General features: G+C 42.0%; 1 protein-coding gene across 10 annotated transcripts in view; it reads left to right on the top strand.

Moving 5' to 3' along the window:
* Nucleotides 1-15,729, top strand: part of LOC117428103 (unconventional myosin-IXAa-like) — a 167,117-nt gene extending 151,388 nt beyond the window's left edge. For 8 of the 10 annotated variants that reach the window (XM_058994964.1, XM_058994972.1, XM_058994970.1 and 5 more), the window contains 18 exons: nt 442-545; nt 1,376-1,518; nt 1,858-2,078; nt 2,710-2,826; nt 3,173-3,361; nt 3,851-3,898; nt 4,136-4,247; nt 4,688-4,749; nt 6,826-7,018; nt 7,764-7,892; nt 8,004-8,109; nt 8,560-8,691; nt 9,133-9,256; nt 10,451-10,504; nt 11,690-11,707; nt 13,512-13,714; nt 14,157-14,299; nt 15,018-15,729. In XM_058994964.1, the coding sequence (XP_058850947.1) occupies nt 442-545; nt 1,376-1,518; nt 1,858-2,078; nt 2,710-2,826; nt 3,173-3,361; nt 3,851-3,898; nt 4,136-4,247; nt 4,688-4,749; nt 6,826-7,018; nt 7,764-7,892; nt 8,004-8,109; nt 8,560-8,691; nt 9,133-9,256; nt 10,451-10,504; nt 11,690-11,707; nt 13,512-13,714; nt 14,157-14,299; nt 15,018-15,472 (2,553 nt within the window). In that variant the 3' untranslated portion in view covers nt 15,473-15,729. The remainder of the gene's footprint in view (nt 1-441; nt 546-1,375; nt 1,519-1,857; nt 2,079-2,709; nt 2,827-3,172; nt 3,362-3,850; nt 3,899-4,135; nt 4,248-4,687; nt 4,750-6,825; nt 7,019-7,763; nt 7,893-8,003; nt 8,110-8,559; nt 8,692-9,132; nt 9,257-10,450; nt 10,505-11,689; nt 11,708-13,511; nt 13,715-14,156; nt 14,300-15,017) is intronic. The other 2 variants (XM_058994969.1, XM_058994973.1) reach the window with 1 other exon arrangement.
* The last annotated feature ends 280 nt before the right edge of the window (nt 15,730-16,009 follow it).

Consider the following 16,009-nt stretch of genomic DNA (forward strand, 5'->3'; position numbering starts at 1 on the left):
ACTGTATTAAAGTTTTAAACTTGCTAAGAAATATGAATTCTGTATAATCAGTCAGTCTTACTATATTTAAGAATTGAGCATCCTAAGCTTGGTATTTTTCAATGTCTACAGGTATAGCTGTGTACTATAGTTGTATTACTCTAGTGCTAGCGTGTCAACTTCTGGACCCTCTTCAAAGGAATGTTTATTAGTAAACTCTTTAATAAACGGTTAAAGAAAATATCCACAGAATTCCCCACAGAACAACAGTGTTGCGCAGGAAAAGGCGGGTGTCTTTGCTAAAGTTCTGTATTCAGAAATGTTTAACTGGAATTTCACAATGAAAGGTACACTTTAAGCAAATACGTTATCCTCTCGTATCCTCTGTTCCTTCTAGCATGTTGCTGAACGGCAGTTTGAGTATTTATAATGTTTTTTGTGCCAATCCATTTGAAATTGCAGCCAGCCTCACAGACCGAAGACCAGAATATGATGCATAAAACTATGTCCTCCGGGGATCTTGGCAAGATGGACAGCATGAGGAAGAACGCCCATACCGATGGAAGGTAGGGAGGAGTCGAGTACAGTTGTCTTTTTTTTTTTTTTTTTTTAATTTAGTCGTTGCCAATTAGTTTTTTTTTATTATTTTCTCCCCAATTTTTGAAATGCCTAATTATTTTATTATGCTCAGCTCACCGCTACCACCCCTGCGCTGACTCGGGAGGGGCGAAGATGAACACACGCTGTCCTCCGAAGCGTGTGCCGTCAACCGCCCGCTTCTTTACACACTGTGAACTCACCGTGCAGCCGCCTCAGAGCTACAGCGTCGGAGGACAACGCAGCTCTGGGCAGCTTACAGGCAAACCCGCAGGCGCCCGGCCAGACTACAGGGGTCGCTGGTGCGCGGTGAGCCGAGGACACCCTGGCCGACCTAACCCTCCCTCCCCCGGGCGACGCTCGGCCAATTGAGCGCCGCCCCCTGGAAGCTACCGTCCACGGTCGGCTGTGGAATAGCCTGGACTCGAACTTGCGACATCCAGGCTATAGAGCGCATCCTGCACTCTAGCGAGTGCTTTTTATTGGATGCGCCACTCGGGAGCCCCCTAGTTGTCTTGTAATTGAATGAATCTGCTAGTTGTGTTTTCGTATTTAAAGCCTGATTTTACACTCAAATAGCATTGGATTGAACCATCTGAATGATGAAAAACATCCACAGTGTGGATTGTAACAAGGAGGAGTATATCATGTGGAAACTCTTATCTGCCACACTCCTCTAGTGCTCTGTGAAGCTAAAATAGAAGTGCTGTGAGTTTTCTGTAGGTATTATCACTGCAATGTGACTGTGCCCATAATGCTGCGGTGTATGTTTGTAAGCATGCTTCTTGCTTGCCTGCAGAGTGAGAGGGAAGATGCGGTTCTGGGGCAAGACGAAGCAGGGTGATAAGAAGCTGTCGAGAGAGAAGCTGGCCTCCCAGGCAGAGCAGCAGGAGCTGCAGAGGGAGCAGGAGGGCCTGGACACGGGGCTGCACATGGGTGACGGTAACTCTCCTCCATAACACTTCCACAGCAAACTCAAAAGACTCATGTATGGTATTCAGACAGCATGAGGTCCAACCCTGTATAAATACATCTGCAGGAAAACAAAGACAGTTTATTTAAAAGTACAGAATTTAAACAGTTTGGAAATTAATCCTTGTGACTTTTAGAAATATGAAATGTCACCACCCTTAAGATTTATTGTAATTAAAATATTTTGCAATAAATGTCGGCAGTTGCATTTTTGTTTCTTTTGGAATTGAAATAAGGCACAAATGAATGGTAACCCATTGTTACTGGGCTGTGTCTGTGGGTGTGACTGTGAGCCGCGTCTCCCTGCAGGTCCGGAGCGGCAAATGACGCCCCCGCGCAGCCCAGACTTGGCCGCGGAGCGAGGGAAGGAGTTCAAGGAGAACAAGGAGCCCTCGCCCAAGGTGAGGCGGCGGAAGAGCATCAAGATCAGCAGCGTGGCTCTGGAGCAGGCCCAGTGGCAGAATGACTCCTTACAGATCCTCACCAGCGCCGGCGACTACAAGTGTATGAACGAGTTCCTGCAGAAGAAGGTGAGCCACTGGGCATTGCAGACGCCCACAAACAAAACCCTGAATTAGTTTCTTCATGTGAGCGCCATCTTTAAACTGTATTACACTGTAACATTGATCCCATCTCGTAATGCTAAACAGCACAGAAGTTGTTTTAAAGACGGTGCTCGCATTGAAAGAAAATCCTGCTTTGAATACAAAGTAGGAAAAATGACCTTCAAAATGAGCGCAGTTGTGCAAGTGAGCCTGCATAGGATTCTATACACATGGAAAACAGATAACATGGCAATAGACAAGTTCATCTCTACAAATATACTGTATGGATTACCATACCAGTACCATTAAAGGTGAAACAACTTCCTAGGATATATTTCATTTCTGTACTCCCATTCTATAAACCCTTCTCCTTTAAAAAGTGATGTGTGTTCAGTTTCATTCCACAGCTAATTAATGACCCAGGGTATGTGAATAATAAATATCAAATTAGAAGCGTAGAGAATTTGAAATCATTTGTGTAATGAAGGGCACCATTTTATGCACCGCCATTGTGAAATAACTAACATTTGTTTTTAACTGAATGTTTTTGAGTTTATTTTATGTGGAACAGAAAGCAGTGTTCAGTAATGAAAGACGCTTGTCCCTTTCCTTGCAGATCACTGACCTTGACACAGAAGACAGTAAGAAGGACACCCTGGTGGATGTTGTCTTTAAAAAGGCTCTCAAAGAGTTCCGCCTCAATATCTTCAACTCCTATTCCACAGCTCTTGCGGTAAGTAGCCAAGCATCACATTTAATAACCTTGTTTTCTACTTCAAAAGGCTCAATCGGAATTCTAAAGTAAAACTTTCACGATAAGAAGACACTAGACACAATGTTGACTTCATTCACCCTTTGAAACATTTAAAATGGATAATATTTTAAAGAAGTGTCTGACTTTATTGTCAACCTATTTGTGTGCATGAAGTACCTTCCAGGTGGAATTCTGTACTTGGTGACGTCTCATTTTTTGCAACTGAGGTGACGCTGTCTCTTGCCCTACGTGTCATTTCTGAGATGGCTGTGTTTAGTGTTTTTGTATTGACATGAGCCCTGCTCTTGCTGTTTCCTCCCTGCAGATGGATGATGGGAAGAGTATCAGGTACAAAGACCTGTACGCCCTGTTTGAGCAGATCCTGGAGAAGACGATGAGGCAGGAGCAGAGGGACTGGAGCGAGTCGCCCGTCAAGGTCTGGGTGAACACCTTCAAGGTGTTTCTGGACGAGTTTATGACCGAATACAAAACCCTGGACAGCACACTAGGAAAGGTAGAGTGGATAGCATGTGATTTACTACATTATATTAAGACAATGATAAAGACTTTCTATCAAAATGATTAATTTTTAGTACTGCTGGATTTCCTCAGATAACAACAATAATATCAAACTATGGCAAGAAAGGTGCATTTTACAGTATCTCAGGGAGATTAAATATCATAATTGGTTCATGCAACATGCTGCACCATGTACTGCACTTTTGTACCAGATAATGACGCCCCTGCAGGTGAGAAGAGTCAATGGCTCTAAAAGCAACTTCTTCAAATAGATCGGATGCTTTTGTGAAGTGATCGTTTCCTTGATGTCGCCGGTTCACAACCCCGTTCTGTCAGTTACACCAGCTCTATTGAATGTCTTGGACTGTTCCTATGCAGATGTTCCTTTTACTCTGTAGTAGAGTGTATTCATATAGCAAGCACTAATAGCAGAAACTAGGGAGTGGCATTGTAATTTTAATTGAGCTTTTTTTAATCCCCCTAGGCACCAAAACCAGAACGCAAGAAGAGAAGGAAAAAAGACTCGGACATTGTAAGTCTTCAGTTCTGCTCTGTAGAAACTAAATCCAGCTCATGGGTATCTAGTGAAGTGCCTTTTCCTTTGTTTCCACAGACCAAACTGCTTTCAAAATGTTCTGTTTCCTAATGTCCCAGCTGAACCTGTTATAGCTTGGATCTGGGTTGTGTGAAACTGGAATGCTGTTCGACAGGTACCAGACACTTGGCAGCCCTGCACTGTCCTCACTGTGAGTCTTCTGTTTCAATGCAGGTGGAGGAGCACAATGGTCACATCTTCAAGTCCACCCAGTATAGCATCCCCACCTACTGCGAGTACTGCTCGTCCCTCATATGGATGATGGACAAAGCTTGCGTCTGCAAGTGTAAGTTAATATTACATGAATCACACTTTAGAGTTTTGCAGATATCAAGACAAGCTCTTTCCCTAGGGTGATGAAACTTACCGAGGACCTGCTTTAGCACAAGTTACTAAGTGTGTCATAATCCCCTGTGTTAAATGGAAGCTGTCTGTCTGTCACACTTCTATTTGTTACACAGATCTAGAGGACCACTTCTCTGAATGGGATGAGACTTGCTAAGGACATTCTTTAGGGTCATTGACATTCTCAGAATATCGAAATAGATAAATGACTGTACAGTATGTCACACTTATATTTGAACATATATCTATAGAACCATTAAAGGGCAAAAGACCTTCAGAAGCCTTCATTTGTGTCTGTCAATTTCATACTGAAATGTGGTTTGCTGTCAACTAGCCAACAAAGCACAAAAAAAAATCACATGTACCTTCTCTTGTGCTCAGTGTGCAGGTTTGCCTGTCATAGAAAGTGCTGTTTGAAAACAACAACGAGGTGCAGTAAAAAGGTATGAAGCCATTCTCCTATTTATCTGTGTAGATGATTCAGTGAAATATGATGTGTTGGTAATCTGTGTTTTATATACGGACGTGCTCAAATTTGTTGGTACCCCTCCACAAAAAACGAAGAATGCACAATTTTCTCTGAAATAACTTGAAACTGACAAAAGTAATTGGCATCCACCATTGTTTATTCCATATTTAATAGAAATCAGACTTTGCTTTTGATTTTTTATTCAACATAATATTGTAAATAATAAAACAAATGAAAATGGCATGGACAAAAATGATGGGACCGCTAACCTAGTATTTTGTTGCACAACCTTTAGAGGCAATCACTGCAATCAAACGTTTTCTGTAGCTCTCAATGAGACTTCTGCACCTGTTAACAGGTAGTTTGGCCCACTCTTCCTGAGCAAACTGCTCCAGCTGTCTCAGGTTTGATGGGTGCCTTCTTCAGACTGCAAGTTTCAGCTCTTTCCATAGATGTTTGATAGGATTCAGATCAGGACTCATAGAAGGCCACTTCAGAATAGTCCAATGTTGTGCTCTTATCCATTCTTGGGTGCTTTTAGCTGTGTGTTTTGGGTCATTATCCTGTTGGAGGACCCATGACCTGCGACCTGAGACAGAGCTTTCTGACACTGGGCAGTACGTTTCGCTCCAGAATGCCTTGATAGTCTTGAGATTTCATTGTGCCCTGCACAGATTCAAGGCACCCTGTGCCAGGCGCAGCAAAGCAGCCCCAAAACATAACCGAGCCTCCTCCATGTTTCACTGTAGGTATGGTGTTCTTTTCTTTGAAAGCTTAATTTTTTCGTCTGTGAACATAGAGCTGATGTGACTTGCCAAAAAGCTCCAGTTTTGACTCATCTGTCCAAAGGACATTCTCCCAGAAGGATTGTGGCTTGTCAATATGCATTTTAGCAAATTCCAGTCTGGCTTTTTTATGTTTTTCTTTCAAAAGTGGAGTCCTCCTGGGTCTTCTTCCATGGAGCCCACTTTCGCTCAAAAAGCGACGGATGGTGCGATCAGAAACTGACGTACCTTCACCTTGGAGTTCAGCTTGTATCTCTTTGGCAGTTATCCTTGGTTCTTTTTCTACCATTCGCACTATCCTTCTGTTCAATCTGGGATCGATTTTCCTCTTGAAGCCGCGCCCAGGGAAGTTGGCTACAGTTCCATGGACCTTAAACTTCTTAATAATATTTGCAACTGTTGTCACAGGAATATCAAGCTGCTTGGAGATGGTCTTGTAGCCTTTACCTTTACCATGCTTGTCTATTATTTTCTTTCTGATCTCCTCAGACAACTCTCTCCTTTGCTTTCTCTGGTCCATGTTCAGTGTGGTGCACACAATGATACCAAACAGCACAGTGACTACTTTTCTCCATTTAAATAGGCTGAATGACTGATTACAAGATTGGAGACATGTGTGATACTAATTAAAGAAACTAATTAGTTTGAAATATCACTATAATCCAATTATTTATTATCTTTTCTAAGGGGTACCAACAAATGTGTCCAGGCCATTTTAGAATATCTTTGTAGAATCAGCAATAATTAATCTCTTTTCACAGCTTCTTTGCTTTATTCTATGACATACCAAAGGCATGCAAGTATACATGATAAAATAGCTTTTAATTTCATCACTTTTCAGGAGGAATGAAGCATTATTTCAATGAGCTGTAAGGGTACCAACAAATTTGAGCACGTCTGTATATATATATATATATATATATATATATGACCATAGCAAAGTATCCCTCTAACTGTGCTGTACTTTTAATAAAGTCTGTACAGTCATATGTAAACTATGAATAAACAGATTTTTACATCCAGCATATAAGCCATAATATATACATTTTATTTTACAGCACTGTGGAATCCTCTTTGATTCTATCAACCACCTATTAGGGGTAATCCCGGGGTAAAATGTTGTAATAAAACCTTGTTGTGGCTTATCCCAGTTGGTTGAATAGGTTGATCTAATTGACCATTTAGCATTGGTTTAGTGATTTTACTTTTTGCAAACAATTGATTCTGAATCCGGCCTCTAATTCCCCCTGGTTCATCTCCAACAGTACGACCCCGAGCTCTCCTCCAGGCAGTTTGGGGTGGAGGTCTCCCGCTTGACCAATGACGAGCGGACGGTTCCCTTGGTGGTGGAGAAACTCATCAACTACATTGAGATGCATGGGCTGTACACAGAGGGCATCTACAGGAAGTCAGGGTCCACCAATAAGATCAAGGAACTCAAGCTGGGACTGGACACGGGTAAGGAGTAAAAGAGAGGCGATCAGAGGTGTCATATACACAGGGAGTGTGACAGGGGTGTGTAGCTTAACCACTGCTGAGCCAGGAATTACAGTAGAACCGCAGAGTTACGAGCACCAAACTCAACTGAACACCCAACTTTCAGCCGGAAGTATGCAAACACTCAACCATGTGTACAGCCTAACCAGAAAGGCGGTCCTCAAGTGCCGTGCTGGTCATGAAGAAGCCAAAACTACTGTACCAGCAAAGGGGTGGCAGATTTTAAAGCAAGTACAGGCAATTTTACTAGGAACATTTTAGTTTTAAACAGCACAGGTTGTTTTTGTTTTTTTTGTTCTTTTTATATAAAGCCAAAGGAGGCTAAATGACTGTATTTGTCAGATTAAGGGTGTACATAGCAGGTGTGCACATTTATTAAAACCATTGAAAACTTTTTTCAGAGTTACAAACAGCCTCCGTTCCCAAGGTGTTATAACTCTGAGGTTCTGCTGTGTTAGTATATTGCTATACAAAGTGCATCGTAAAAGCAGACGCTGTATATTTGAGCAATTGGTGTTTCTTGGGGCTTTTGTTTTTTCATAACATTGAAAAGTTCATTGACTGGTTAATTCTGCTGTTGCCCAAAAGTAAAGTGTGCCCTGTACCTCTGTTGCACAGACAATAGGATTCTGCATTGTTCTTTATGTTGTTTTGTTTTCTGGTTAAAATTGTAAAATTGTTACAATGTTTGTTTTTCTCTCCTCAGATGTCAACAGCATGAATCTGGACGACTACAATATCCACGTCATCGCCAGTGTGTTCAAACAGTGGCTGAGGGACTTGCCAAATCCGGTCATGACCTTTGAGCTTTATGAAGAGTTCCTTCGAGCAATGGGTAAGGATGCATTGCCCAAAAGGAGCCATTGAGGCTTCAGTAAATCGAGCAGTCAGTGTCCTTGTGCTTGTTTGCTTGATCTCAATTGCCAACCTTCCTTCCAAACCTCAGGTCTGCAAGAAAAGAAAGAGATTATTCGAGGGGTGTACTCTGTGATCGATCAGCTCCCCCGAACTCATCTCAACACACTGGAGCGCCTCATCTTCCATCTTGTGAGGTGCGTGAGACCATTCCAAAACTAGCCACAAAAAAACCCACTATATATACATATATATATATATATATATATATATATATATATATATATATATATATTAATATATATATATATATTAATATATATATAATATATGTGTGTGTGTGTGTATGTATGTATGTGTGTGTGTGTGTGTGTGTATGTGTGTGTGTGTATATATATATATATATATCTGTCTATCTAACTGTAACCATGCTTCTAGTAGATGTTGGGCAGCTGCAGTTTTAACAGAAGTGTTTGGCTTCTATAATAACAAAGTGTCAAGCAAGTTAAAAACCAAGTTACCCTTTAGCTAGTAATACCACCTTTGGATTGAACTGGATGGTAAACCAAGCCTGCCACAGCTTTGGTGTACTAGTCTAAGAACAGTATGAAACTGTTAGAAAGACGTTGTATTGTCTTGTGTTTCAGAATCGCGTTGCAGGAGGACACCAATCGGATGTCTTCCAACGCGCTCGCCATCGTGTTTGCTCCTTGCATCCTTCGCTGTCCCGACACCATTGATCCTCTGCAGAGCGTTCAGGACATTGGAAAGACAACTGCGTAAGCAACTCCCTGTCATTGCAGTGAATAGAAGTGGAGCTATCCCCCAACTCGCCCTTTAGTGCCATATTGGGGTTCTACAGCACAATGCCTATGAGTTCATTTGAAATTAAAAACAACTAACAGAAATAGGTTTAAAGAGAACCGTGGCTTTGTCTTGATATCACCAGGGCTATGACATCACATAGCCCTTTGAAATGAATAGGAGGACAATACTTGCCATAGTATAATAGGCAGTATTTTATTTCCTTATTTTGTTTTGGTTTTGTGGTCTATTTTAATATTCCCCAAATTACTGAAACTTCTGTGATTTATGAATCTCAACATAACTAGTTATGTGGTACTGAGGCATAAGCAAGTACTGAATTTCATATCTGCAGGCTGTTGGGTGTTATCCATTAGCTGGTGTGTCCATAACCTCTGTGTGTTTTCAATCTCCAGCTGTGTGGAGCTGATATGTGTTGAACAGATGAACAAGTACATAGCCAGACTAAAGGACATCAACAGCTTGGAATTTGCAGAGAACAAGGCCAAGAGCAGGCTGACTCTTGTACGGCGATCAATGGTAAGATATTTGAGATCAGAAGACAATTCTTAAGATTTGTTTTTTTGAAGAAATGGAAACATGCTTTACTAGAGATCACCGTTTTATAAATCCACTATCGTAATCCTAATTCTGCTCAAGAACTCCCAAAGGTCTGTGGAATTTACACATTCAAAATATATCACAAGCAGATACAACTGCTGTTGTAGCAGATGAAAGCAGCTTGCAAATGTAAACTCTCCAGCAGGTATCTGTAGCACTTTGTAATCCACTTCCCCATTCCGGCAGGCTGCGCTGACTTGTATGTTAAGAGTGTATGAAGTTCAGTGCATTTCTCAACCCCTTACCAATACTATGGAAAACAGCTCCCTATACAGTACAGTGCTCCCTCCTTATTTCATAATTCGATTATTCACAAGTCCAGTAATTAGGCCATGTTGACAATAAACCTCACATCTACAATACAGATCCAAGAAACTAACTCAAAAACGATTTTTTTTTTTTGTGCAAATCAAAAAAATGAAGGTCTTAAGAGCCACCTTCTCATCCCACCTGTGTCCAAACACAACCTGGCAGTACTAATTTGTGAAGCGAAGCCACGCAGAACCTGCTTTTCAAAGCTTGGTAACTTCTCTAAAACTCGCCAAGCCCATTGGTGCCTCATACACGGCCACCAATTTACAGCTTTTCAACTTGGTTAAAATGTGTCTGTAATATTTACTCAATATGCAAAGTTCCAGAAGTTACTTTAAATTGTTTTCAGTGGATTGTTGTGAGGGCCACTGGCTGAAGACCACAGCAATCCCTATTTAGATTTTTCGATTTCTATTACCAAATGTATTTTATTTTAGTCCCTACTTTTAGAACTATTATAAAAGTTGTGGATATTTTATACAGACTCAGGTACTGAAAAAAAGTATGACTATACGGAAAATACATTTTACAACAAGCAAAGTTTTCCTTGCACCCTTTTTATATCGATCCTGCTCCGTTCCCAGGGTGATATATTGACTTCATAAAATACAACTACTGTGCAGGTTTAGGAAAGTGATTAGGAACAGTCCTGATAAAGACTGCTCAACATTGAAATACAGTATTGTGGGTCCTTCTATATTTCATTATTTTTTTTTCCAGCAGTTCCTAATTCCCTTTGAATGAATATTAGCACTAACCCCTTTCTTTCCTCTTCCTCTTCCCCATCCTTCTTTAATCCAGAAACCCGTACTAATTGCTGTTAGATTTATGAGCATAACCCGCAGTGCGATCCCGGTATGTATACTCCATGTAACCCTGTCCCAGCCATCTTAACGTCTCCACCACCTCATTTCCTTGTCGCGCTCCTCTCCGCCATTCTCCGACCATGGGCTGTCGCTCACCGCCTCTGGCACTGCCCATGCACACATTCTGCAGCTATCTGCCCTCGTTTGCTGCTGGCAAAAGTGACATTTCTCACTGGCGGATTGAACGAAAACAGTTTCCATCTAGGTGTTTTACTTCTTAGATGTGGAATGCTCCATTGTGGGTGTCTGTTTTCGTAGTGTTGACCACATCATATCGGTGAATGTGAGACCACACTCATTGACTGCTGCTGTTGAGATGTTTGTAAGTGATTATAGCAAACAGAATTATTCCCCAATGCTTACCTGTCTTGCACTTCCATTAGCTACATGGGTCTCAAGTGTACAGTTCTGAATGAAACGCATGCAAACGTCTATTTTAAAACATGCTATCTGGTACTACACTGTTAAAGTGAATAATCATGAAATGAAACTAAAATATAATGACAAACATTAAGTTTTAAAAGTCTCTTTCAACACGTTCAACTTAAACACTGAAAAAGACTGAAACATTTTATAGTTCTCAGTGATAAAATGACAAGAAAGAAAGCTGTGAAGGGATGGAGACAAATTCTCCAAGTGCAAAGGCTTGCAACAGAGATTTCTTTAACACACTGCAGTCCCTGTTGATGGAAAATTAAAGTACACATTTCAACCCATAAAGTTATTGGAAATACACAACAGGTAAGAATTCAAAAAATGTTTATTGTTGTTGTTTTTTTTATTTACCTAAATTATCTTTATTATGCAGTTTTTCAAAGGTCTCAGTTTTTAAACTACCAGATATGTCCAAATTTCTGCAACCATGGGAGACAATGCTCCCCTTTCTGGGTTTAGTGGGGGATGAATACCCTTTACGACACTTCAATCAACACCACCACAAACCTGCGACTCTCATTATACTAAAGAAGGCACCAGTTCGACACTTTTGTCCGCTTCCTTGTCTTTTTCTGGCTCCAGTGAACATGGCGCATGCTGTGCTGTGTGTAGCATGTGTTGGATGTTACCGTTGTGCTTCATTAGGGAAATCTCCTGTGAGTTTTAAGTCATTGCTTCATGTCATGCTAACCCTATTAACCGATATTATTTTGATTTGGATTTTGTTTTTAACATGCAGCCAAACAACACTAGAAAGGTAACATATCTAGCTCTGCTTGTGTCTATTATTAGCTGGTATGCAGTTTGTAGAGAAGAGTATAAATGAGTAACCCTGCTAGAACTGTGGCGATGGTATGTGGAGCCGCCATGGGCACTCAGGGTGGCAGTGTTTTGACAAGCCTGTATTGGGTCTTCATTGTTTTGGAGGGATATGTGACAATTCCTCAGTGATTACCGCCTGTAACCCACCAAGGACGTGGAAATCTGTAGTGAAAACTGCTCTCCAGAATGGCACAATTGCAGGTGCTGCTATTCTTTCTCCTGTAGGTACTGTGTGTAAAACGAGCATTCAACAGTGTATGGCAGTTAAAACGAGCATTCAACAGTGTATGGCAGTTAAACAGTGTGATGTGTACTCATGTTTTAAAAAAAAAAAAAAAAAAAAAAAAAAAAAAAAAAAAACATATCACAAAACCATTCCCTTTTTTGTTTGTTTCTTTTTTAAGGTCGGTTCGGTACCATCTGAGAGAAAAAAAATGATCTCCTTTTTAAAGTAGAGCCTCCTGCTAATCTGAACCTAGTGGTGCGAACAGATCTATAATCAACCATGCAGTCAGAATGAAATGCTTGCTAACATTTACAGCTTTTATTCACATGGCTACTACTGTTCTGTTGATGGAAATGCACGTATGAAAAACTTTAAAACAAAGACTAGAGCAGAATTTTTTGTATGGTGCATATTAACATCAGAACTCTAAACTGGTTCAGACCTGTATTTTGGTTTAGCATCATGAGTTTTCAGAGAGAGTGAATATGTCAGTGTGCCTATTCTGATTCACACAAATGTGTGGCACGCAGGCCCTATGGCTAACACTACGATTGGGGTCTGCTTTGTAGTTGCTTGCACAGAGAAGGTATACTCTGGGGGCTATGATGTAAAAGGACATTATAGTTTAATGTATACTGAATATCAGTTCTAGAATTGCCTTATAGAATTACATTTAAAGTTTGTATAGTTATAGACATCTCGCTGTGTTGTAATAACCAGTACAATGTTGTGTTACCAGTCTTGGCCATTGCAGAAACCCTATTTTGGATCAGATGTCATTCTGCATTGTTCATAAATCATATTTGTGATACCACCACTGAATTTACAGATTACTCATGAAAATGTATTGGAAAAATTATATATTCAGGAATACCAAGATATTTAGTGAGCTAGAGACATGGCCACCATGTTCAGTTTATTCTACAGGTTTGACTGGATCAGGGATGTGTGTTCGGAATTTGGTTTTCGTTATTTGTTCGTTTCCCTCGTCTGTGTTTTACTCTAAAGTGTCCTTTTCTTCGTCCTCTCCTATCATACCCCAGCTGCACACTATTCCGATCTATCCTTAGAGATCAGTGTGGCCCAAACTTCCCTGACCTTTCACGCTTGTAATTCCTTCTTTTATCTCAATGTCTGTTATGGTCTTGATCAGTCTAATGGGGACAGTTAGGGGTCTTTGTTTATTTTAACTGTTTAACATCTTATATTGCTAATAGATAAACTGTTAATACAAGCAAAACAATATTACAAACTTTTTTTTTAAATTGAAGTACTTAATGCACTCGTAAATTTCAGGAAGTAAATTCACATTTCATTTCTTCAACCAATTTTAAAATAAAAATAAAATTAATAAAAACCTGCTTATAACAGCAAGTAAACCTCAGAACACATTTTCTTTTTTTTAGCACAAGCGAATGACACTGGCACTTTGACCCAGCCGTCACTGTGTTGACCAGTTACTTCAGGTGTCACTGTGCTGTCTCAATGTGGCCCTGTGTCTGTTTCCTCGCAGGGCAAGGGCCGGCTGCGCAGGTCCAGTTATCACACCCCCTCGTCCCCGGTGGGGACCCGACTGTCCTCGGTGTCGGACGTGCCGGAGGAGAGCGCTGGCGAGGAGGCTGGTGTGGAGGTGGAGCTCTCGGAGCAGCAGCAGGTGGCCATGCAGCAGGAAGAGCGCGTCCTGACCGAGCAGATTGAGAGCCTGCAGAAAGAGAAGTGAGGGACTGGAAACTGGGGCTTGCTGTCGGGAACACAGTGGAGACTTGAACAGTCTCATTCACACACACACACTACAAATACAACTGAAACAGTTATGGATACCAAGTACATATTTAAGCAATAACAAGTGGATAATATCTGAGACAACGTCAAGGATGTTTTAATAGTGAGGGAGACTGTTGTCTCAAAGTACGCTGTATGCGCCCAGTAGTTGTAGCATTGCTCTGGCATTTCAAAATCAGGTTTTGACTATTATTTGAAGATATTTAGATCCACTGAGATCTCAGTTCCAGAGATAACCTACCTCTGTTTCCAGGGGAACCTGAAGCATTGCACTTGCATTGGTACTTTGCCAGGACCCTTCTCTTTAGAAGATTTCTCTGGGGTGTTTGTTAGGCTTTGCTCTCGGGTCTCATCCGAGCACATTGTGTGTTTGCAGGGAGGAGCTGACGTTTGAGATGCTGGCTCTGGAGCCCCGTGCCTCTGATGACGAGACGCTGGAGTCAGAGGCCTCAATCGGGACGGCAGACAGCTCGGAGAACCTCAACGTGGATTCAGAGGGAGCCGCGTCGGACATGTCAGGTGAGACAGCGTGGCGGAGCAGGTTCGCTGGAAGAGAGATGGGTTGTTAGGAATATATTAGGAATTATATCCAGAGACTTGCAAAACATCGCTTCCTATGGCTGGAAGAATGCAGAACTAAAAATGCATTCCATATACAGTACTCAGTCACAGCATTGTAATGGCTGGCTGTGTGGGCCAGTGGTTAAAGAAAAGGGCTTGTAACCAGGGGGTCCCCGGTTCAAATCCCCCCTCAGCCACTGACTCATTGTGTGACCCTGAGCAAGTCATTTAACCTCCTTGTGCTCCGTCTTTCGGGTGAGATGTAGTTGTAAGTGACTCTGCAGCTGATGCATAGTTCACACACCCTAGTCTCTGTAAGTCGCCTTGGATAAAGACGTCTGCTAAATAAACAAATAATAATAATAATAACAATGAACCTTGGTTTCTTAAGCCACTACCAAATTAACTTATTCAGTTTTTATATGGTATAAGGTTTTTTATTTAATATTCAGTTCTTTATAATATGTTCCATGTACACATTAGTGTAGTCTTACACACCAGAATGTGGAAGTAATTTATGTGACATGCTATTGGGGTGCTTCTTGTTATGGGTTACCTGAGTGGTTACCAATGTTCCACATTTACAAAAAACACAATCTAACACCCCTATCCATTAAACTGTATTTTGCTCCATTTCTAACTACTTTTATTTCACAATGTCATTGCCTCCTCTCAGAGAGAAGCTCAGTGTGGGCCGCTGCCCGGCACAAGCAGCCTGAATCCTCTCGGAAGACGCGCAGGCAGTTGCGGAAGCAGACCGACTCGATGGACTCCGTGGACTCAACCTCCACAGTCTCCTCCGTCTCCTCCACCTCCCACATGCACCAGGGAATGGGCCAGCGCTTCCGCTTCCGATCCAAATCCCCGTCAACTGCCTTCTACCGGGCCAGCCCTCCCAGAGACACGACAGAGCCACGCCCAGAACAGGGTGCGGATGAGCGGCCGCAGTTCACCAGCCGGGGGACCTTCAGCCCCGAGAAGGGAAAGCAGAAGCTGAAGACCATTAAGAACTCCCCGCAGAAGCCCCGGGAGCCCCCCGATTCAGCAGGAGGGAGGAAGAGGAACCCCGAACCAGACTTCGGCTCCCCGCAGCAGCTGGTGGTGTACGGGAGCAACGAGTTCATGGTGTGAGGCCACAGGACAGTGGAGGGAGCTGATATTCGGAACTTCAGCGGGGATTCACGTCTTATCCTTTCACACGCTGCTTACTCGTCCAAATCAGCAACGTGCAAAATCATCCATCTTACCTGCAGCCCAAGAGTGCTATTCACTGTCAAGTAGGATGCCGAAGGGGAGAGAATGGGGTGGACGTGTTCACAGAACTCAATGGAGAAAGGCTTATGTTGCTGTGACCTTAACAGCGATTTTCTTATTTTTTTTTTTTTTTTTTAACTTCAAAGCCTATGAGGTGCTTTATGAAATGAAATGTCAAGCGAGTGGGAAGGGGGTGGCGGGGGGGGTGGGCAACGTGTTTACTGGGCGACCCTGCTCCACGCAGCGGGGGAGAAGGAGGAAGCAGGTTTTGGCCGGGGAAAGGGGACACTCTTACGCTCTCAAGCACTCCATTAACTTAATATATAAATTATTGGCTGCTTTGTGGTTTTACATTCAGAACAATCACGCAGCATGTTTCATAATTGTTTTTTTTTTTGTTTGCCATTTAAAAGA

Source organism: Acipenser ruthenus, chromosome 21, assembly GCF_902713425.1.
Source record: "Acipenser ruthenus chromosome 21, fAciRut3.2 maternal haplotype, whole genome shotgun sequence".
Taxonomy (NCBI): domain Eukaryota; kingdom Metazoa; phylum Chordata; class Actinopteri; order Acipenseriformes; family Acipenseridae; genus Acipenser; species Acipenser ruthenus.